Raw genomic sequence first — 23,668 nt, 5'->3', positions numbered from 1 at the left:
TTCATTTCTTAAGATTTATAACTGTTAACTAAGCAACCTTCTCAAACATGTAATATGATGTTTTATTGAAAATAGTATTAATTTTTACAAACATAATATGATAAATGTACTGTGACAATATCGACACCTTATAATGACATTTTATTGGTAGACTCGTTAAGCACCAGAATGATTGAGTTAAGAAGAGACTTTTTCATTACATAGCATTAAATCTTGAACATTAATCCTAATACATTAAAGATGTGTGTGTTACGCAAATGTATCCAAGTGTATTTTTAATATCAGAGACAATTTTATAGACCAATGTTTCATAATTATATAAATATATACAAGCGATAAAACCTCGAATAAGTCACAATAACCACGCTAGTAGCAGCTAGAGGCTTTCAAATTAAAAATAATACTGTAATCACTTTTTTCATGGAATTTCAATAATTATAAATTGATATAATATTGTTGATATTTTATCTCGTTCGTATAACGCAAATAAACTTCTAAAATAATTTGAACTCAATCGAATAATAATTAGATTTTTTAACATTTCATATTAATAAATGATGCTTCGAAGAAATCTTTAGTCTATAGATAAAATGTCATTGCCTATCTAAAATTAGAAGTTTTTTTTTATTATTTTATGTATGTATATTGTATATGTATGGACACAATAATTGTTTAGTTGAGAAAAAAATTCACAATGCAGGGAATAACGTGTCATTTATATGAGTTTATGTGACGTAAATGGTTATTAATTAAATTTTTTTTTTATTCGTATTGTTGGTTACAATTCACCTTCTGTAAGTTTTTAACATAAGAACCTTTTTAATCGTATTTGATTTTATTTGGAAATATTATAATGTACTAGTTTAATAATTTATGTTCGTACCAAAAGTACCACAAATCTTTAAGAGTATTTCTTTTGTAAAACCATACTATTAAATACACTTTAGCTTAAAATATATATTATGTTATATATTCTTGGCATTTTCAATATTAGTACCGATTCTGTTATAAAAATATTCATAGTCCATTTCAATGGCAGGTCAAAATAAAAAAATACAACATTATTTGACATGACATTGTTCGAGATCTAAAATAATCCATAATATTCATTATGAATTCGCGATGAAATGGTCTGTTGAATATAAACGAAGTTGTTACTAAAACTTTGAAAATGTAAAAAAATTATTAGTTAAGTAAGATAAATAACTATTCCGCTCCAAAAATGTAAAGATTGCGTGACAGAATCGGTATTATAAAGCAACTGACACAAAACCGTTTATGTAACTCAAGCCGAAAAGTTATACACAAGTATAATGTTTTTGTTAGTTATAAAATCAAAACGAATCGTAATAGTTTTCATTGTATCATTTTATCTAGTTATTGGTTAAGCTTGATTGGCCAAATAATAGAGTTTTTAGTTTTATTTGATAGTTTAGCTAAAATACATCTTGTATTAGCTGCGTGTTCATTTTAATAGAAATTGTACATAATATTTTTTGATTTATTATCTAAGGTAATACGAATTAATTACAATGAACATAAGATAAAATGTTTACGTTTCTTATATATTTTGTGCAAATTCTATTAAAATTAACGACAATTGTATATCGGCGATATAATAATAAATTTTGTTATATTAACACTACTTGTGTTTTATTTATTTAATTATAAAAGTAAAAAGGTTGAAATTAAATGTAGCATTCTGCGTTATTAAGCCCCTTTGTGTTCGAACTTTCGTCGAAATTCGTTCACAATATTTTTGTAAATTTTAGGTAATTGTATTAGTATAAAATTTGCAGGTTTCGAACAAATATAACTTTTATTTTGTAATAAAAAAATTGGTAACAAAAAAAAAATCGGTTGACAGAGCGGCTAAAAAGTTACTGAACTGCCTATAATAAATAGTACTCATAATTAAACGGCAGGAGATCAACATTTATTTATAGTAAAACCTAAATATGAACTCGAAAAATAATTTAATCGTAAAACGAAGAACAGTTAACGAACAGCAACACACACGCGAAAAAGCAAAAAACCCTCCCCAACTTTAAAAAAGGACTTAAGAAATCTCTAATAAACAGGCAATGACAAAACAGTTCCGTACATACATATATATATTTAGATATTATATAATATTCTATCTGTACTTTGGTTATTTTTTTTTAAAACAAATAGCGTAACGTCAATGACCAATCGAATAAACACAATTGTACATTGACATCTGTAAAATATATTTTAAAATATAATATTATTAGTATAAACATTTATTAATTAAAATGAGCGAAAGCTTGGTAGATATTCCTTTTTTTCAATACAAATAAGTTTTTTTTAATATATTTTATATAGTCTAATATAATTCGTTGCAGAGTAGTCGTACAAAAACTTTAACGGAATCTATCGAATCGGTGTCGACTCAAGAGCCCTTGGTTATTAAAAATATATTATTATTTTTTATATTTGGCGCATTGGTTAAACCGCTAAAAATAATATTTTTATTTAATTCTGATTCATTCAGGATAACCTTACAGTACTTGTTTATTATACAACTAAAATCATAGATACCGAATGCGTAAAAGATAATATACAATAAAAGCAAAATTTTTGCCTATCTACTGTTATGACATTTACATATAATATGATGAACATTGTAATACACTAATTCAGAACTCGTGTTATTCTTTTAAATATAGCAAACTAGCTGAATCTTCGGCATCGCCTGCGAGCGATTTAGTTTGTTATGACAATCCTTCGAGAATTCGCATACATATCCTAAACTAAAACTTTACCCCATTCAAACTTCGTACCAAATTTATTCAACATTGGGTCAGTTGGTTTACCCGTGAAAGTAATGAAGGGAATGACAAGATTTACTTTCGTATTTATAATATTAGTATAAATTTTCCGATATATCTCTAAAATCTATATATTTAAATAATTTATGTTTTTGCTAGATTCAAGATCGATGGACTAATAACATAAGTTACCGGCAACTAGTGGTATCTTCATGTATCGGCATCATCCAAATGTGGTGGCATCCTTACATATACGACTTAAAGCGTCTTGTACCATTTCTCTTCCTTTATAATGTATTTAGCGTGTTCTTTGCATATCCTGCATTCTATATGGAACTCGCTTTAGGAATTGTTACAAAGAAAGGTGTTTTGAACTGCTGGGATTTGGCTCCTGTTGCGAGAGGTAACTTTACAGAAGTAAATCTTGAAAGTTATTAATTTGAATGATACAAATAACAAACCTTTTTTGAACTTGTAAGAAATAATTGGACTAATTTATAGTAGAGGAGTCATTAAGCCTTTATTGGTATATTATATATTGTTATATTAAAAATATTAAATTTTTGTTTTTTTTTTTAGGTATCGGTGTTGCTATGCTCATATCGTGCACATTTATGGCCTTATCATTAGGGGCAGTAAGTGCCTGGTGTCTCGCTCTAGTAGTTCATTCCATTCACTCGTTTCTACCATGGCTCCACTGTGCTTCTTCTGCTCACCCGCCATGCGCGGCGAGACATAGACCGCTTCCGAAAGGAAGCGAAACGCCGGCGCAGTCGTTCTTTTTGTTAGTTGATTTTTTTTATTAAGTTACTATCGTATCACTTTTATATGTCTATATGAATACATACACAAATCACTAAACATTTAATTTAAATAAATAAGTTAAACAGTATAAACACTAAACATGCTTTAAGTTTAAGTCTGAGATGCAAGAGTTTTGCGAGAGTAAATTTTCATAGTTGAATAATTCCAATTTAATTTTTCAACAGTAATTTTGTATTAAACCTAAAACGCGACGGCTTGCAAGGCGGACTCGGGAACGTGGTATCCGAATTGACGGTATACTACGTTATATCATGGGTGCTGGTCTACTTCGTGTCTTGCAAACGAATATACAGTTACTCAAAGGCATGTAACATCCTAATTATGTGTACCTACCTATGTTAATATCCGTGACTTGAAGTTCTTCGAAATTCTCTTCCACGTTTCGCAGATATTCTTGAAATTAATTCAAGAAATAATATATAGAGAACTGTTGGTAGTTGAGTCAATTCTAGTTTGTTTTATTCTTGTTATTTATAATATTTTTATCTATAAAATGAAAAACATACGCCATGTTTATAATGAACTTGTTTTGTTAGATATTCGTAACTAAATTGTAATCAGCTATCATCAATGTAAAACTTAGAAATTTACTAAAATAATAATGTCCTAAATGTAATAAGATCAGTTCATGTATTATAATTTGGAACTCACAAGTATGTGCGCAAATATACGTCCTTGAGAATTCTTGAGACTGGTCGGGAGGAACTAATAATAAAAAATATTAAACAATCACTCAACTCCAGAATTATAGGTATAGTAATTGCTGCTTTATAACCTTGGTAGGTCTTTTTGTTGAAAAGGCATTGTGGAAGCCCGTCTGGGTAGGTACCAACCACTTATAATATATTCTACTTCAGCTATTATATAATGTTGTGTTCGGTTTTATAGGTGAGTGAGTTACTGTAGCTACTTATATGCAAAAGGGACATAAAATCTTAGTGCCAAAGGTTGGTGTTGCCGCATTGGCGATATGGAGGAATAATTGTTATTTCTTGCAGTAGGTACTAATGCCTATTGGCAGTAATGACCACTTACCAACACGTGGTCTGTTTGTGAATATGTCTATATGATATAAGTGAAAAAAGATTTAGTTCTTTTATTGTTCATAATCTTCATTTTTTAGTTGGTGCTATTTAAAGATCTTATAGCTTTCTTCGTGATTGTGAGCAGCGCTGCTGGTGTGGTCAGATTGAAAGGGTCTTCGAGAATGTTCTATGAGTGCGATTGGAGTGTCCTCTATGATGGTTTACAGGTGATTAATTATATTAAACATCATGTGTATCTTGACACAATTTATTTTAATAAAATAAAGAAACCTCTTTAAAACCTCATTGATAGGGGTAAGCGTTTAACTTACTGAAACAGGATGTTGATACTGAAAGAGACTTACATTTTCTTTTTATTATTCTTCGACAACAAATACACTTATTACTATGATTATTTGATAGTTTCGATAATTTAGATTCACTATATAATATGCACTTGTAATGTTTTGTAAATAACGTTATTATAAATTATTATTTTAGATATGGCGTGATGCTCTCGAATATTGTTTCGTTCAAATGGCTTTGTCTCAAGGTACACTGGTAATGCTCGGTTCATACTGTCCGAAACAGAAGCACATGCTTGCAAATACGTCGATGTATGCATTCGCGGTATCGAAACTTAGTTGCACTGCAAGTGCACTTATACTTGGAGCTGCTCATGGTGCTTTGTATAAAGATTACGACAATAGTACAAATATATGGAAAGGTAATTTGGAAGTTTTGAAGATTTGTAATCAGGGCCGGATCTACCGTATGGCTTTTTGGGCTTCAGGCCAGGGCCCCAGCTAAGTCAAGTCAAGTTAAATTCCAAAATAGACGATAATGCGAAAGAATTCATCATTTTATTAAATTAAACACATCGTATGGTTTTCAGGCCTGCGAATTCTGCAATTAATCAAACCTATTCAATTAATTTAATTCAAGTTTACGTTCAGGTGTGTCTTAATGGGGCCCCTGAGTAGTATTAGCCCAGGGCCCCCTAAACTCACGGTCCGGCCCTGTTTGTAATCGAAGTTCAAGCTTTCCGTCCTATCGAACACACAATGTTGAATAAACACAATGTCAAATAAGACTGAATTTCGAAATTTGAAATTGAGAAACTCTACGGTATCGACCAATATCAGAGAGATGTTTGCGGAAGAAACTAAACATGAATTGTGGATCATGTACTTTTTTGCTGTTCTTACTCTTTAGTTGTCTCATGCATACTAAGAAATATTGTAAGCCAAGCGTTACACACTCAACTAATATACGTCGATAATAAATTACCGTGAAGCGATGCAACTTCCAGAATTAATAGATCCATATTAAGTTTAATATTATTTAAATAACAAGCTTTCTCCCTTATGCGAATTATCTTAATACCTTTCTATCTACTTAACGAAAATAATTATTATAGGCTCGTCATCTTCATTAATAATTTGGGCAGATTATGTAACAAGAATACCCGGAAGTCAATTTTGGTCCGTTCTTATATTTTTCACACATTTCGTTCTCTCAATATCTTCCACGGTAAGTGATCAAAGGCCTAATCATATTTATTTCTAATTTTATCTTCACACTAATGCGAATTGAGATAATATATTGAATGTACATTCGTAACTACGATGTTTTAAAATAAAGAAATATAGTATCATTTGATAAATTTTATTATATTATAGGCTTTATTGGTGCAAACAATTATGTCAACATTTACTGGACGTTTAGTACGAAAGATCACATGGGCGTTCCTTATACTGATCTGCGTGTTGTTCTGTTTCATCGGAATCATCACTTTATGTACACAGGTAAATATTACATTAACTTAATTGTGTTAGATTAACATCTTCTATTTTCTAAGAAAACTGCATTTTTACTTTTTAGTGTTACAATATGTACGGCTGTTACTAAAATGGTATATCACCAGTAAAGTAATTTTAATAGATCTGTCTTATATGTATATAAAATTATACCAACCAGCAAACGTTATCATTATTGCCGCTATCCCATCTTGGGCGCCAACATCATTTATTTTTACGTGAATATAATCTTACCGTCTTTTCTTTCACAGGGTGGCATGTATATCCTTAATTTTCTAATGACTTGGCCTGTTTCCAAGCCACGAACGCCAATTGCGGCATTTGTAGCCATAGTAATTACCTACGTATACGGACAGACAACGTTTTGTGAAGATATTTATTTTGCCGTAGGAGAATACCCTTGTGTATTTCTGAGGATTTGCTGGGCTTTAGCGCCAGTACCACTTTTGGTGAGTTAACAAACGAGTGTGTACATTTCTGATTTAGCTCTCATGTTCTAGAATAACTTGATCAAAGATTGAAAAGAGCTACTAAGTATGCGAGTTTCTTGCCGTTTCTTCTCGCTGGAGGCTGCTTTCCGCAACGGTGGTAGATTTGAAATATTGACGATTCAAAAATGCTTTATATAAACTTTACTAGAATAAAATACATTTGTTTCGATTAAATTAAATTCAATTTAATTTATTAAGCTTAATCGTTTCGTACAACTATAAATGGAAGTGTATATTGTAGCGAAATTGTTGGTTAAAATGCTTTTCTTCACAGATATTTTTTGTGTCTGGGATAGCTTCTTGGCCACTGGCGGATATTGTAGCGGGTTGGATACCAGTGATGCTTACTTTAGTACCCGTGGCAGTGTACATGATATTTTACCTCGTTTTCAAATTTAGAGTTCGGGTATGTATATTAATACGTATTATATAATTACTTATTAAGGCTTTGTGCAAGTCCGTCTAGGTAGGTACTATTCTATACTACTAATTGTTATGTTCAACTGTGTATCGATGCGGGCGAGTGCGCATGGTTTTTGCTCGGATTGATTTGCTCGATAAGTATTTAAATATATTCGTCACAAAGACATGTCGTTGCAAGTCTCTGCCGCCGGTTTAATTGTGATAAATGATGACTGCAGATAGTAAATAAAAAACAGAACCCCGTAAAGAAGCTAATCTTCTGTTTACTTCTTCCAGTTTAGTTGTAGATTATTTGCAAATGAAATGCTAAGCGTCCTCTTTTTTATAATGAGAAAGTTGTTTAAAATCTCAAAATACGTTGTGCACGTATAATGAGATAAATTCGAAAGATATATCATGGCCGTTAAGTTTGCTTTAGAATTTACGCGTACGAACGTCTTCACGATCTTCACGACTCAGATTGAGCAGCGTCAAAAAACTGACAATACTTTTTACTCGAACCTTTGAGGAATATATCAAATTAGAAAATAATAAATGTCATGACAAAAAAGGCATTACTCCAAACAAGAGTTAAAGAGTATTTGTTGATCTCTAGGCAGAATATATAAAAAATAAACTGGCATATTCTGAACTTAAAATGGTGAAAACGAGAAGTTCAAAGTATCTATTTTCCGAACCGGTTTTAGCATTACTTTAATTGAACACTGTAATATGACGATTCAAAAGTGCTTTCACTAACCTAGTTTACACTAAAATCATATTATATTTGAAATAACACCAGAAGACCATTTACTAGTAGGCTTTATGCCAAAGCACTGTAACAATTATGCACACATAATAATTATACAAAACCATTTATGTATGTGATGTTGTCCAATATTTATTATTTATTTATTTATTTATTTATTTATTTAGTGAACACATTTATGTAATATTTTCATTATGAATTTAAAGCCGCTCTGTATATTGTCATGTTTTCAGGTATTTTAAATATGTATATTTGGACATATTTTTGTTTCAGAATATTGTGGGCACTGAGAAATGAAGAATTAATTATTTATATTTCATAATGATGTAATGCTTACGATGCCTTTTACTTTAAATATTTTTTTAATTGAAATTGAAATAAAAATTCAGAATGACACCATATTTTATTCACAAAATTTTCATAACACCAATTTGTTACCAAAATAAAGGATTATTTTATTAGTCATACACACATCCACTTCAACAACTTAGGAATCTGACTATAATGGATAATGCTCTATTTCATTTCCTTTGATCTTAGCATTCGCTTCATCCATTATATCCAGTTGTTTATTTACATTTCAAATAATAGGTTAAACGAAATTAATTATCCTCTACAAGAGCTGTAACTTGAAAATAATTATTCATTTCGTTTTAAAATTATCAATTTTAAAATATTTAAAAATATCTTTTTATATAAATAACCGGTCTGGTAATATATTATTATAAATAAATGTCATAATTTTTTCACAATAAATTACAGCTATCGTAGTGAATATATATTCATAATTATAGTCATTGGGAAACACTTTTTAATACAGCCATGGAACTTAAAACTAATATTAAACATAACTTAAATAATGATCCGCTCATATAAAAATAATGATAAGCATACTGCATGTTTAAAATCTAAGATAGACCGCCGAGTGCTCATTGGAAAAAAGATCAGTTGTGTATATGAATATTTTTAATCAATTGCACATATTGTTTGAATTTGTAAAGCTATTTCGTATAATTTAGTTGTTAAGTCTTTACTTCGATATATTTCATTGCACCGAATATAATTGTTTGAGACTAGAAATAATGTTTTAATATTGCTATCGACTGAAAACTAAAATGTCTATTAGTAATGTTGCTTTTGTCACAACAGATGCGATGAAGACGCTACGGTGTAGCGCTGTCATGATAAACTCGTAAATATTCGAAACTTATTAAAAAAATAGATATATATCTATCATAAACGCCCAAGTATTACTTAATGATTCAATAGAAAACAAATATGCTTCATTTTTAAACTCTCATTGTTAAAAACAGTGTAAAACGTTAAAAATAAATTAGGATTACATATTTAATAATCGTACAATATCAGAATCAATCCTCATTAATAGTAGACACATATACATCGATATATACTTTTTTTAATGATAAATTCATTTTTTAATGACCCATTATTGGCACAGGAGCATTTAAGGTAATACACAAAAAGCTGCATTCTAAAATTAGTAATAAAATTATCTCATATTCACTCACAGTTGTTCAGACAATAATAACTATATCAGGAACGTTTACTATTCAGTACACAAACTAATTTACATTTTAACAGTTTATTATATCTACACTGAAATTGGAAAAATGTGATAAAAATTGATACGTTATTAAATGTTACGACGGCTCGTATGTGGCCAGCGGTCTCCAACCTTCGGTTCGCGGTAGCCGTAAACGGGCTGGACGTAGCCACGAAATTTACGCGATATTCGAGAAGTATCGGATATTGGCAAACATTTACCTAGTTTTTGGCCTTAAATGAAGCCCTGAAGTTCGCTTGTTTTGAATCATTAAAAACAGCCAAGTGGGATCAATGAAAATATCTGAACATTATTTTATAACATTAAGATGATAGGATTTGTATTCAAATAATGTACAACCAATTTTTATGGCTTTTAGCTATTCGTTTTGGTCCAAAATTTTTATTCATAAGTTAAATTCGATTTAAAAAAAAAGTAAAACACTTTACAGATCGTCTTCATAAGCTGTATCGTAATTACAATTTCAAATCAGATATAATTGATACACCTAAAGCATTCGTAAATTCGGCACATTCCAACTCCAGTACACATGTAACAATAAATATGCAACGCAACTTAGACAAAATCAAAAGGCAGGCCATCATTACAAGAAGAAATCTTATTCTAAAGTGCTCAATAATAAAATTACACACCGGCATTTGGGGACCCCTTGCTCAGTCTTACGCACAAGAGGAGCATTACACATAATGGACTACACTTACTCATTATTTACAAATATATATAAATATATTCTGCATTCATTCTTAGTCTGTTTTACTCGAGCAAAACAACTAATCTTTACAATATTCATTATACCATAATATGGTATGTCGAATTTACATTTTTACAATCTTTTAATGAAATTGATATTATACTTCTGCATTCAAGAAGTACAGGAATTGCATTGTTTAATCAAATATCACAACTCGAGACAGCAGATAATTTCATTTTTGGTGTATGCTCCACTTCACTTTTTTTTTTTAATACATGCAAATAATTCAGCGTCATCGCAAGGAACATTTAACTTAAAATCGATTTGTGCAAATAACATACATATTACAATATGATCTGTAATTTAAAATTTATGTCAGCTCTACCAGAGAGCTATTTGGTTATTTGATATTCTGGTATTTAAAGAATATGAGCCAAAATCATACTAAAGTACAACTGCCATTAGAGATAAATTAATTTATAATTATTTTTCTAAGGCAGTTCAATTATCAAATATATTAATTGATCATAGACTCATTTCAATAAATCACACATTTAATGCTTAAGTTAAAGTAAATTGTATTTATACTTTTGGCTCAGTTTTTACTCAAAAAACTAATCATATGTAATGGTGTGTGTTTATATATTTAATAATAATGCCATTACATCACTAACTATATACTATGAGCTACCCAAACTCCAAATAAACGAATAACAACAACCAAGTTATACATATAAAAGCTTAGAACGTTAGTCATATATAACTCTGTACCAGAAAATTATCAAACTAAACCTATATCAATCTTCATTATGATAGTAGTTAAATTGACTAAGTTTAAGACTAAATATTTTTTATTACAATTGGACTGGAACCAAATTGTGTTTTAGATCATTTTTTTAACACTTAAGTAAAAAGCTCTATTTAGTAGCAAACTCAAAACTTTAATTATTATTAATTTGATTCTAGCAAAATATTTTTTTTAAGGCCTTGATATATTGCCTTCAATTTCTAGTGAGTAAAGTTACATACACATTAAACATGTGATTCCAACAACATTTATTTGAGATCAGCGATCGCAACAGATCGTAATCAATACATTGTTGATTCTTGATCTAAAATGCAGCTACGCTCCAAACTAGTCACATATAAAACAAAATTATATTGTTAAATACTTGTAAAATTTCCATACACCCCAACAGAAAATTACGCATTCATACACAATACAAAAATTTCTTTACCAACAGAAATGATAGATCACAAGTTGATTTTGAATAATATTAAAAACAGACGTCCACAGAGGCCAACGGCGAGATAACATATATTCTATTTAAATTTAACACTTACAATATAACAATTTTTACGACTAAACAATCTGTAGTAATCGTCCTTTCACATTCCATATCACAATACCAAGGGCACATCACTCACTGCCTTACTCTCAGTCCGTCGAAGCACCGTTTCCGTAAACTCTAACATTGAACAATCCACTCAAACCCTTACATATTTTAATTAATCTAGGACGAAATCTTTAAGTCGAGTTGTTCCATAGTTCATACATTCGCATATCCTTTAAAATGCAATCTGGTGTAGAATGCACAATTTGTTTTTATTTACACTCATCGACATAAAATTAGCATGCATTGGCAGCACAGAAAAATATAGTTATAATTTTAGTACAATATAATGCAAAATATAAAAGATATGCAAATAGTTGAATAAAAGCAAAAAGTGCACCTCCTTTCTACTATCACAACAATATTCAATCTTTGTACTTTACATCAATATTGAATAGTTGATGCATGATTGAAAGAATGATGATCAATACAGAACCATGTATGAAGTTTTACATTACCATTCATTTTTTTTTATATTTTTAAAAATTTATAACACAATTCCATATTGTCAAAACCTTACATCTAAAAAAGGAGTTGGATAAACATATCAACATGAAATATATTCTATAGAATTATTAATTTACAAATCTTATGTACATTTTAGAAATAAAAAACTTTTAGAATGTTTCACATTTTTCACAATTACAGCCGATAATGACAATCGGTAACTCAAACAATCTCCACTCGAGTAATATACATGGACAATATTTACATACATGTAATTTTTCCTAATATTATATGACTCGCAAGATATAATTTTATCGAATATATTTTGTGATGAAATATATGCATTGATGAAACAAAATATCTCTATTTTGCACTCTATACAAAACGTTTATTTACAGCTTGTCTTATTTACACTAAATTTAAATAAGATTAACAGTTTCTTAAAAAAAAAAAATATACACAACTTAAAAAAGGCAAAGACAGTTACTTTCAGTGAAAAAAATAACAAAAATCATGAAATATTTGTGCCACAAAATAAAATGCAAACTAATTATTCTTTCAAATCAATTTTAAATGTACTTACATTAAATACAGTGAATTCGTTGTGCAGTAACAAGTCTTAGACAGGCACAGTTAACTTATTATATACACCGGCTCACATGAAATCACTTCACAATAACACTAATGTAATATTGTCTGATATATTTAGGCCTCCAATACCTTACTCTGGTTTGCCGGGGGGACGATGTGGAACAAGTGTGTCGTGACGACGGTACATCAGAAGGTACGGCATTCGTGGAGGCTTTGGTTTTAACACCTGAGAATCTGTCACTTGTGTCACAGTTGAGTCATCATACCTTGAAATATAATAAATCAATTTTTAGTAACATTGTTTTTTTATATTAACTTAGTTTTCAATGAGTTTACTTACTCAGTCAAGATTGTCTACATATGCAGTGATTTATATCACTTTCAGAGACGAAAAATATGTAACATCATTGTAATAATTTAAAAAATAATGTTTATTCTTGTAATTTGCATTTAATAGATTAAGTAATTATCTATGTTGAAAAATAACAAAAATTGCTTATATTTGATTATTTTAAACAATATCAGTAAGCATCTTCTTCTCTACCTACTTTAATACATAGCTTACTTCATTCCATTGTTTCATTTAAGTCAAAAATCCCATAGTTAACAATTACATTAATTAATTTATATATATATTTATTTTACCTTATCCAACCAGCTTGCCCGTGGAAAGTGTCTGTAAGATAATGTCCCTTAACTGCCTCTACTCCTTCATGATATACAACTGCAAATAGCTTGTAGAGACGTTGCTTAGTTGTATGCTTAGAAGACATTATTTCTGTAAATATCATACTACATTTTAGATATTCTGTATATAAGTGTGTGTGTAATATTAGTATAATTTTAGTTACTCAGTCATGTTTGTCCACAATTTAACAATTATATTATTGCTTTCAGAGACGAAAAATAAATAGCATCATTGTGTAATAAATTTTAACATAATATACTTTTTTTTTAATTTAAAAATGAAAATGTGAGCATTTCTTTAGTAAGTTTGACTACATAACCATAAAATTATACTTGTATATAAAAAAAAATATAATACATACTGGGATCAATCTTAAGATCAATAGGGAAGTCAATATTCTTGACAATTTTTGCTGTGTGACCTTCAGCATCCAGTTGGAAGCACTTAAGGTGCAGCAGCAACACCACTGGCAGTTGTTCTAAAGAAAGCTGCTGCCAGGCATCAGAGACACCTTCTAGAGTGTCCTTGCCCGCTAAGAGTTCTAATGCATCTTTAACGGTGTTGGAACGCTGTTGAAAAAGGGTAATAGTTAATAATTATAATTTCATGCTAAATTAACAACACAAGTTTCTGTAATAATATTTTTTTTATTCATATACTTTTTCTGTTTGGTTGTTGAGGAAGCCTGCTGAATTTTGACTTCATGGCAAAAAAAAGGACTTTATCAACCAATCCTAAATGACATTCATGCTTTCTAGTTATGCAAGATTACAGTCCATGAGCGTAATGTTGTCTTAGATTTTCGCGATTATTACACATTGTAATAAAACTAGTTTTTAACGGATTTAATCGCGTATATTAATTATTTTAACATCCGTTAAATCCGTATCCGTTAAAAACTAGTTTTATTTCAGTCCATGAGCGATTTGCCCAGAATAGGGTCCTTTGCAGAATGTTGACATATACGTCTGCTATAAGGTTATTTGCATTAATAATGAGTTAATAGATGAAAGCACACCAAAACAAATTGACTGAAGCTATATTGAACTCATAAATCGTCCAATTACACGACAAAAAATATGTTTCAATATTGATAAGAAAATAAGTTTAGTGTTGATGGAGCTGCTCACTATCCCTCACCTCAATATCGAGTTGCAATGTGAAGAAAGGCTGCACGGCATCAGTGACGTCGTGGTGAGGAGCGCGGTGCAGCCGCAGGCGCGTGCGGCCGCGGAAGATGTCCGCCACGGGCGTGCGGCGCGCGGCCCAGCGCCGCTCCACCGCGCCGCGGTTGCGCGGGCCCATTACCTGCAGCACGAACACGATTACACAATGACCAGTAATGCCCATTTTAGTGAAAAAAATCCCTGATTACCCTTTTGGAGATGTACGTAATCTTGTATTTGTACGTTGTTGTAAAAATTTTAGCACTATTTGCTTACCTTCCATTCATCATCATCGTCTTCCTCTTCGGCAGGTTGTTCTTGAGCGACAACACCATTCTGTCTTCCATTGCTGTCTTTTGGTTCTTCCGGCTCTACTAGTTTAATAAGCTAAAAACAATATGTCAACGTTTACACAGTTTTTTTTTAAACAAAAGTGTACCTAACTTTCTTTTTACATAGCAAAAACAAAAATGCAATATTTCTTTATTAAGGCGACAATTTTTATGAAACAAGTTGAAAACAGAAATTCAATGTTTGTGTATGTAAATAAATTTTGAGATTATTAAAGCGCGATTAGTGAAATATGTGATAATTATATACGCTTTTTTATTATTTTGAGATTAATATTGTTTTAACTTTATTATTTACCTCAAGCATTTCATCATTTAGCGAGTTGAGCAAGCACCCAAGGAATTCCTCTGCGTCCTCTTGTCGGCCTTCTTGGGAGCCAGGGAAGGGACGCAGAGCCCTTAGCACACGAAGCCCTGCTGATCCGTCCAGAGGAGGTCCAGCGGGTACTGCAGGAGCTCCGGCTCCGGACGGCCCGGCTTCACCTCGCCCGCGTCGAGCGGCGCTAGCCAGCGGACTGAATTCATAGCACAGCTCTACCCTGGAAGCAGCATTTATCAGTGTAAGTTTAAAATGGATTTAATTACAGGCTTTGAAAAAATTTTAATAATATTATTAATTAAATAAATTTACAGTAACTATAAATGTTACGGTGCACACAAATTGAGTAATTATATTTTTATATTTTGCTGTCAAATATTATAGACCAACTTCTACAAAAACAATTATTTTCCTAACCTATAAGGACACAAGACTAAATTATGAATTCATAAATTAATACATAAATTAAAATACCTAATAAATACCACACGTTTATTAGGTATTTTAATTATCTCACCTGGTGGAGTAATATCATTTCACTTACATTGAATCAATTACGGGTGTGCTTGATTTCCCACGACGTGTCTGATATGGAAGTGCTTTTAGCATGTTGTAGAAGGGAGGACAGGCAATCAACGCCTGTAGAATCGCATTCACATAACAGTAATTGGAACGATTGGTCAAACCGCGAGGCAGGAGCGAAACGGGACGATTTTCCAACTGATATTTTGACAAAAATTCTGTAATACAAAAGATTTAGTTTTAGTTTAAATAAATAATATAATCAAATATTTTAGAAAAAAAAGCAGACAATATTTGAGTTAATAGTAAGAACTAATATTATTAATAAAATTGAATATCATAAATATTAAATAATTTATTAGAAAATGACGTCTGACAATTACCTCCCATTCTGTATGAATTAGGATCATCACTGAATGGCGACGGTTGAACTGGTACTGTCGGTGAACTTTCTTTTTGAATAGGCACTTCTCGGACATCGGTTGATGTTGGTGTGGTAGCTGGCTTTGTTGCCGTGGTTGGTGCGTTCACATTGCTCACGGCGTTTACTGATGTTTTCTCAGAATAAGATATAGTAGGCGCAGCTGTAGTTGTTGGTCGTACAGTTGGTATGGCTTTATCTACTACAGAAGTCATCAATGGAGATGCATCATATGGAGGTACTTTGGCTACTGGTTTTTGGACATTAGTAGCTGCCGGTGGTGTCAAAGTTGTAGGACTGGACGGTTCCTCAAGTGGAACTGTCGAAGGAGAAGTTGTACTTGTTATACTGCTATTTTTGTTAGAAAAAAGGCTTGCCCAAGATTTTCCAGGAGCCGGCTGGGGTTGTGGTTGCACAACTGGTGGGGGAATTGGTTCTCCTCTATTTCTAGGTGTAGGGGGAGGAGGAAAATCAGACGCTGTAGGAGCCGGCGGCGGCAATTGTGGCGCTGGAGGAGGTTCTGGCACTGCAGCTGCTTTTCTCGAATGGGCAAATGGCGATTTGTTGGTTACTATCACTGGTGGCCCTTGAGCGTGAAGAGTAATCGATATTGGCATGGGAGCCTTACTAGGTGGCAATGGTGGCTCTCGTTTAGGGTGTTCAATCGGAACTGTTTTTTCAATTTCTGCATTTTCAGTAGATGGAGAGCGATTCGTATTACCTTCACGCTTCTGTCTGTTGCCGAAAGGAGCTTTTGGTGTAGAGGCTGATTGTTGTACTGGAACAGCGGTGGGAACAGTAGGTTTGGGGGGTTGCTTATTGCCCGTAGAAAAAGGTGCAGTAGGTCCTTTAAGTGCCTTTCCAGGCACCGGAGGTACTTTTGCACTTGCTGTTTGAGTATTTGCATTTATAGCAGTTGTTTGTGGGAATGTTTTTGTTGTATTTTGAGCTTGATTAGTTTCTTGTGGTTTATTTTCAGGTGTCCATGCAGGCTTAGTAGGATCTGTCTTAAGCGTCGGTGATGTTTTTTCGATCGGAGGAGTAGGTTTTGGTGCTACGACCTCAGGTGGACGCTCTTGTTTTGGACTACTCGGTCCCTTACTGATTTTAAGATCTTTAATAGGAAGTGCTTCAACATTGCTTGTAACTGTAGCTGTTGTAGGTGTTGTAGGTGGTTTTTGTTCCTGATTTTGTTTATCAGGTGTAAAATTTTTATTGTGGTTCTGTCCCAAAACAAAGTTTTTAGCATGCACATTGAACTGATGTGGTGTAGATTGATGGGGTGGTTGCTGCGGAATAGGCATAGGCGCCGGGTGGTGTGGTGGCGGTAAATACATAGGAGGCATGTATTCTACAGCGCCTTCAACTGGTGGACCATATGGTGGGGCCGCATAGTGTGCGCTTGCGTAGTACGCGTCTACTGCTTCTTGTTCCATAACAACTTCTTGCTGATATTCATCTGGTCCTTTGTCACCTGCATCTCCTTCAACAGGTATCGGATATTCTTGATAGTATGGTGGATATGCATATGGTCCATACACTAGAGGCTGATACATCGGCAGATGGTATAATGGCGCTCCTTGAGCTTGGGCTGCCGGGTAGTACTGTGAATATGGTACATAATATGGAGGCGGTTGCGGTGGAGGAGGTGAAGGGGCTCGTTTGTTACGACGTTCTCTTCTGTGATTTCTGGAATTTCGTTCCACTTGTTGTGGCGGTGGGGGGACGTACTGCGGTTGCGGTGGCTGATAGTACTGACCCATGTAACCATGTACATTGACGTTAGCTGTGACTTGGCTCACGTATACATTAGGGGGGCCGACCGGCCACTGATGAGGCGGAGGGGGCGGGTATGCAGGCGGCTGCACGTATGGCGGCGGCGCGTGTGGCGGCCCTCCCGCGCTCCGCTGCGGCGAGTGGGGCGCCATCTCGCACTCGCCGCCCGACAGGCTGTCCAGACTGCTCGACACGGTCGGTGGTCCCGCCGTGCTCGATGAACAAGACGAAATATCTATTAACACATAATTTTAAGAAACTATTATAAAATTTCTGAATAGATTAACATAAGAACAGATGAAGAATAAAAAGTATATTTATCATATATTTAGTAAAAAAATTAACAAAAAAAGAAACTATGTACATTAAAAAAAAAAAAATGTTCCTTACCTACAGCAGGGTCAGTCCAACCGACGGTTGCGATGGTGGATGCAGTTTCAGGTTTTTTCTCGAAGAGTGCACACTGCAAACTGCTTAGTTCCGCTTCTTTCACATCTGATAAGTCTAGGAACTCATATTCCTGCAACACGCCACAGATTTTCAAAAATGAACTTACATCTAACACATCCCCTTTACATACCACTCTTCTTAATTTTCTATTTTTCAGACAGTACAAATAGATTTTGAATGCAGCTTTATTTTTTTTCTTCTTGACATAAAATTTAAGATCAAGCATAGAAACATCAAGAGAACTGTCTTTGTAGAAAGCATAAAAAGAAAATATTGAAGTATGATTTCATCCACTGTGTATACTTATACAAGATTACTATTGAAGTTATAATTTAAACTCATTAGTGTAAACCTTTTTACACCACGTTTGTAAGATATTTCAAGGATATTTTATTTCAATTGTTACAAATTTATCAAGATAAAAACATTCCCAATGTATTTATAAGAGATATAGTATAAGGCATACATATCCTCACCTGTTATTGTATGAAGATGATATGTTAGATAATATATGAAGTTGCCATATACAAAGAGGTAATAAGGTATTGTAATTTAAATTTGGACTCAAATTTGACATAGAAAATACTCTGAGCAACTATTGATGTGATAAGAATTTTGACAAAGCAATTTAAAACTGTTGTATAAGAAATATGGTAATTCATAAAAAAAAAAATAATTAAATAACAGGTAATGATATATTATTAACAGGCATTTGTAGCGATACCAATGTCATAGTTGTATTGTTTTAAAGAGAATGTAGACAACTTATGTTTCCCAATTCTCATGTATTCTCTCGACTTATGCATGATTAACATCCACAAATTTTAGAAATTGATTAAAATTTATATTATTTAATTTAAATTAAGTATTGGTTTGTGATACAATTAGGAAACCCATTAACAATTTATCAATGTACATATTATCTCCATCATTAAATAAACATATGAGGGTATATAATTCATAAAACATGTCTTATACCATATAACAAGGTTAGTAAGAAGGTGCATCAAAAGGGTTTTCCATTCCAACCTATCACATTCCAAATACAAAAAAATGATTATATTAAATATTGAGTCATGTTGCTCTATCAATATGAACCCCCCTTACCAAAATCTCATATAAAAATATGTCACACAGTCAGTCTATTTCATTTTCTTAGCTAATATATGTGGATGTATAAATTCTTCAGAAAATTCCATTGTAAATTTGAAAATTATAGCCTGTAGTTACACTGTATGTAACTTAATGTAATATTATGTTAAGTTTTTTGAAATGGATGAAACAGGATTTCATTGAGATTTTCGAATAAATAGAACAAATTTCGAATAGAATAGAATGATGAAAATATTAATTTTATTTTTAACTATGAGGATCATGTATGAATATGAATAACTGTTTGATTAGATGTAAAAATTAAAATATATAAAAAATATTTAACTAGATTTAAAAAAAAAAAATGTGTTTAGTACACTCACGTGAGTATAGCTTGGATCTAAATAAAAAATAGTGTTAGCTACGTAACACTATTCACAAAAACTTGAGGTATGTTAAGCAGCATAAACAAACTTTGAAACACGTTAACTTGGGTATTGCAAATATAAATTTGCTCTATTGATAATTTTTAAAAAATCACAGTTAATTTTATTGAAATTTATGTATAACACAAATTATATTTCTTAAATGAAATTGAAAGAAGGAATGAAAGTTTAAAATAGTTAAATAATTTAAAATTTTAAGAGAAATTTAAGACAATAATAACTTGATTCAATACAATTAAAACCAGGATTTAATGATAAACATCAGTAATATATTACTTGACGTTTATTATCTAAAATAGACCTTTTCGAAAAGTCTGAAGGCATATAAATAGCTTTGACATTGAATTGACATTACTTCAGTGGTAGAGACTTGAATAATCTATGGTATTCTTTATGGATTTATGAAAATATGGAATTAGATATGTCAGTAAGCCTATAAAACTGTTATATATCTCTGCAAGAATTTGAACCACAAAAAGATAAATCTTGGATATCAAAATTGGAACTAATTTTGGGATTATTATATTAGCATTATCCTTGAATTTTGAGTATTCTTTACAGTGAAAGCTAAGCGGGGACTTTATTAAATAGAAAAATTGTGACTAATTTCTTTTATTTTAATTAATATGCTCAAATACCACTTGAATAAAAGACTTCATTTTAGAAATATATCATGTTTAAATTGATTTTAATTTCACAAATTTTGAAGTTATAGCATAAATGATGTACTTGAAATTGAATAATAGTAATGCAGTGTTGTCGGTTTATATGTCAGTATTGTGAGTTTGCGAATATCAAGTTTATTGTTCATGTCAAATAAGAAACATTTATTGAGGCAGAAGTGTCATATTTACTGAGCTAATAATAATGTATGGTGTTTCATTTCCTGGAATTAAACTTAAGCCATACAAAGTTTCAACATATTCTATAATGCAATGTATTAAATTTTTTTAAAGTTGGAATGACATGACAGTATTTGATACACTGTCTTATCATCTTAATAAAATACATACTATAAGTATAACTCATTGAGAAATAATTTATCAATATATTCACTTAGCTTATTTTATCTTTCCAAATCATTGAACAATTTATGTAAATGTAGATTTAAGTATTGAGTCAAGAAATTGCATTAGATTTACTGCATATGTATACAGAATAAAGTTAAACTTTTCATTTCAAATGTCATCATTATCAACTATGTTGAACAGCCACCTGCAGTAATAGAGTATTAATAAATATTTTTAACAACCATAACTTTTTTATATTTTTAAGACTTCCACATAAACTTATAGAACGAGTAGGGATCATTAAAAATGTAACCTTGATACGTGATGCAAAAAGGACGGTAATGACAATATACTGAACATTGGACCTCATTACACTTGTCAAATTTATAGGTTATATACGTCCGATTATACATAAAACTACATATTAAGCGTAATAAAATAATAAACATATTATAGAAAAGCAATATTCTATCCAGCATAAAATATTATGCAATTGGGTCTGTACCGACCAAATAACAACAACAAATCCATCTATGCACATGTGGTTTGTCAAGTCATGTAATACGATGCAATGCAAAACTGAAATTGACATACCTAGAACCAATGTATATTAAATCGCTTCCATCTCAATCCCTTTAAAGCATGATTATCAGCTCTCGTCTATATCTAATTTTTTTCTCGTTAAAACTTAAAGCCGACAAATGTGCGGAACATTTGGAGGACTATAAGATGGCGTAACAACGCTCGGTTGCCGGGTGCAATGTATTGACAAATCAACAAACTTTGACTCTTATTGCTTAAATTCGAATTCAGACCCCATCTACATAATGAAAACTATTAACACTTACCTCCCACGTGCACACAAATTCTGGAAAGAGATATTTTTTCTAATGTAATGGCCAGTTTCAATATCACCAAAACAAGAAACAAAAGCCAAACAAATTTTTTTAGAATACTGCAACTATGTTATCCTTACCGTTTTCATCAAATCCATGGCCTTTTACAGAACACCATTACGAATAATATCTTGGTAAATATTACATATGCAAAGGAACTGCGGCGTTGCGGAATAAAAATCTTAGAACTGGATCGACGTCGAGGCCATGCACTCACCAACACATAACAGGATGTGACGAAACCCGCGCCATTTTCAACTTTGCTAGTGTAGCCAATAGTATTGCTGATTTTGGCTCATAGGCAATGAAAAGGGTACATTTAATTGAATGTTGTCATTCTGAAGCGGATGTTAACAAATTTATAGAGTAAATTTTTGGTTGACATATTAATTTTGTAAGAGTGAATGTTTTTTTTTGTACATTTACTGTAATATTATAAATATTTGATGAATCGTGATTTCACATAAAAATATTAAAATTGTAAGTTATAAAAAGAGTTTGATGGTTCTTGCTAGTAATAAAAAATATGTACAATATTTTGTTATGGTAATAAATTTACAAATACCGCGAAAATTTAATTTGAAATTCCGGAAAACTCTTTTTGATTTGAATTAAGAGTAAATAAACACTGTAACTTGTACGTATCTACTATCTAAGTTTGATGAAAAATATTATTGTATAATATTATATAATTAATATTCAATTATTACACTTATATAGGTGAGGTAATAATAGATGCTTTGAAAAAAATCTATAAAGATTTGTCATATTATGATGTGTGTACATTTTTTATTATAATAAGAATGGAACATTTACTTTACTCAAAATTGATATTAGTTATGAAATAGCTTATTTTATTATATAATAAAAAAAATACATAAAACAAATGAATGCTTATAATAACTTAATTGTATTGTAGTTATTAGTACCACAAAATACGCGTTTACAAAAAGTTAGTTAATTAAAGTTTTGATACTTCATGTTTATGTATATTATTGTTACTTTTTTAGCTTCTTTTGTGCTATTTAACTTTAAGATAGCGTTACAAATATAAAAATGTCCGGTCTTTATATGATCAAGGAGCTCCATATTTTGTTACCTCACAATATATTTACAACAATAACATTTTATTATCATTTTGATATAGTTAGTGATAATCACTGTATAGACACGAGACATATTTAAATAGTTTTTTTTTTAAAAAGCATTTATTACTAAAGTATTTTATTCAGCACAAGACTTTGTGACAGACAATAAAAAAGTAAAGTTTGTATTTATTGATTTTCAGGCAGAATATATGTATTTAAATTTACTTGTAAGTAGGTATTATTTAAATTTGTTATTTAATTATTGGAAAAAAGATGATATTTAGTTTTTTTTACGGTTCTTTTGGGTAGAAGCTACATTCCGACTCAGTAGATTTTTGTATTGAATATAACTTAATCCTGTAAAATAACAATTAAAAAGTCCTTGTATAAAATATAATATGTTTTTTATGATATGATTAAATTAACCTAAGTTATTTAATACACAAAATTACAATTCAAACGTAGTCAAACTCAAGTCCTAACAAATGATTAAAAGAAACTAACAAATAGTAGATTTTTGTAAAGACGTATTTCCAATAGGAATATATTAAAGACAACATTGCTTCATTTTATTTATGCGAAAAACCAAATCTCAATTGTAATTATAATGTA

At 31.3% G+C, this 23,668-nt stretch overlaps 2 protein-coding genes across 3 annotated transcripts; one reads left to right on the top strand and one right to left on the bottom strand.

The window, feature by feature from the left end:
* Positions 1-2,276: 2,276 nt before the first annotated feature.
* LOC125069525 (sodium-dependent serotonin transporter-like) lies at positions 2,277-8,443 on the top strand. Its single transcript, XM_047679045.1, has 12 exons — positions 2,277-2,291; positions 2,367-2,426; positions 2,952-3,195; positions 3,372-3,576; positions 3,782-3,920; positions 4,741-4,869; positions 5,144-5,369; positions 6,063-6,175; positions 6,325-6,450; positions 6,714-6,911; positions 7,228-7,359; positions 8,398-8,443. The coding sequence occupies exons 1-12, from the start codon at positions 2,277-2,279 to the stop codon at positions 8,419-8,421; spliced, it is 1,611 nt and encodes a 536-aa protein (XP_047535001.1). The 3' UTR covers positions 8,422-8,443.
* Positions 8,444-8,508: 65 nt separating this feature from the next.
* On the bottom strand, positions 8,509-22,191 carry LOC125069598 (ubiquitin carboxyl-terminal hydrolase 10-A-like). 2 transcript variants are annotated; one of them, XM_047679150.1, is made up of 11 exons: positions 22,049-22,191; positions 21,921-21,940; positions 18,465-18,594; positions 16,261-18,309; positions 15,900-16,095; positions 15,335-15,575; positions 14,963-15,073; positions 14,661-14,828; positions 13,882-14,089; positions 13,478-13,610; positions 8,509-13,098 (listed from the first exon to the last, which is right to left on the bottom strand). In XM_047679150.1, the coding sequence occupies exons 4-11, from the start codon at positions 18,224-18,226 to the stop codon at positions 12,963-12,965; spliced, it is 3,159 nt and encodes a 1,052-aa protein (XP_047535106.1). In that variant the 5' UTR covers positions 18,227-18,309; positions 18,465-18,594; positions 21,921-21,940; positions 22,049-22,191; the 3' UTR covers positions 8,509-12,962. The 2 variants fall into 2 exon arrangements, with proteins under 2 accessions (XP_047535106.1, XP_047535105.1); XM_047679149.1 differs by lacking the exon at positions 21,921-21,940 and having other exon boundaries at positions 22,049-22,183.
* Between the last annotated feature and the right edge of the window lie 1,477 nt (positions 22,192-23,668).

Source organism: Vanessa atalanta, chromosome 15 (genome assembly GCF_905147765.1).
Source record: "Vanessa atalanta chromosome 15, ilVanAtal1.2, whole genome shotgun sequence".
NCBI classification, from domain to species: domain Eukaryota; kingdom Metazoa; phylum Arthropoda; class Insecta; order Lepidoptera; family Nymphalidae; genus Vanessa; species Vanessa atalanta.
Note: the sequence above shows the minus strand (reverse complement) of the source record. Positions and strands in the feature narration are given on the sequence as shown.

What these genes read in the sequence shown, in the direction of transcription:
- LOC125069525 (XM_047679045.1), top strand. An exon ending in TGTCGACTCAAGAGCCCTTG is followed by an intron (nt 2,427 to 2,951) that starts GTTATTAAAAAT and finishes TGTTTTTGCTAG; the next exon opens with ATTCAAGATCGATGGACTAA. An exon ending in TCATCACTTTATGTACACAG is followed by an intron (nt 6,451 to 6,713) that starts GTAAATATTACA and finishes TTTCTTTCACAG; the next exon opens with GGTGGCATGTATATCCTTAA.
- LOC125069598 (XM_047679149.1), bottom strand. An exon ending in TGATCTTAAGATTGATCCCA is followed by an intron (nt 13,611 to 13,881) that starts GTATGTATTATA and finishes TGATATTTACAG; the next exon opens with AAATAATGTCTTCTAAGCAT. An exon ending in GGGCAAGCTGGTTGGATAAG is followed by an intron (nt 13,099 to 13,477) that starts GTAAAATAAATA and finishes TTATATTTCAAG; the next exon opens with GTATGATGACTCAACTGTGA.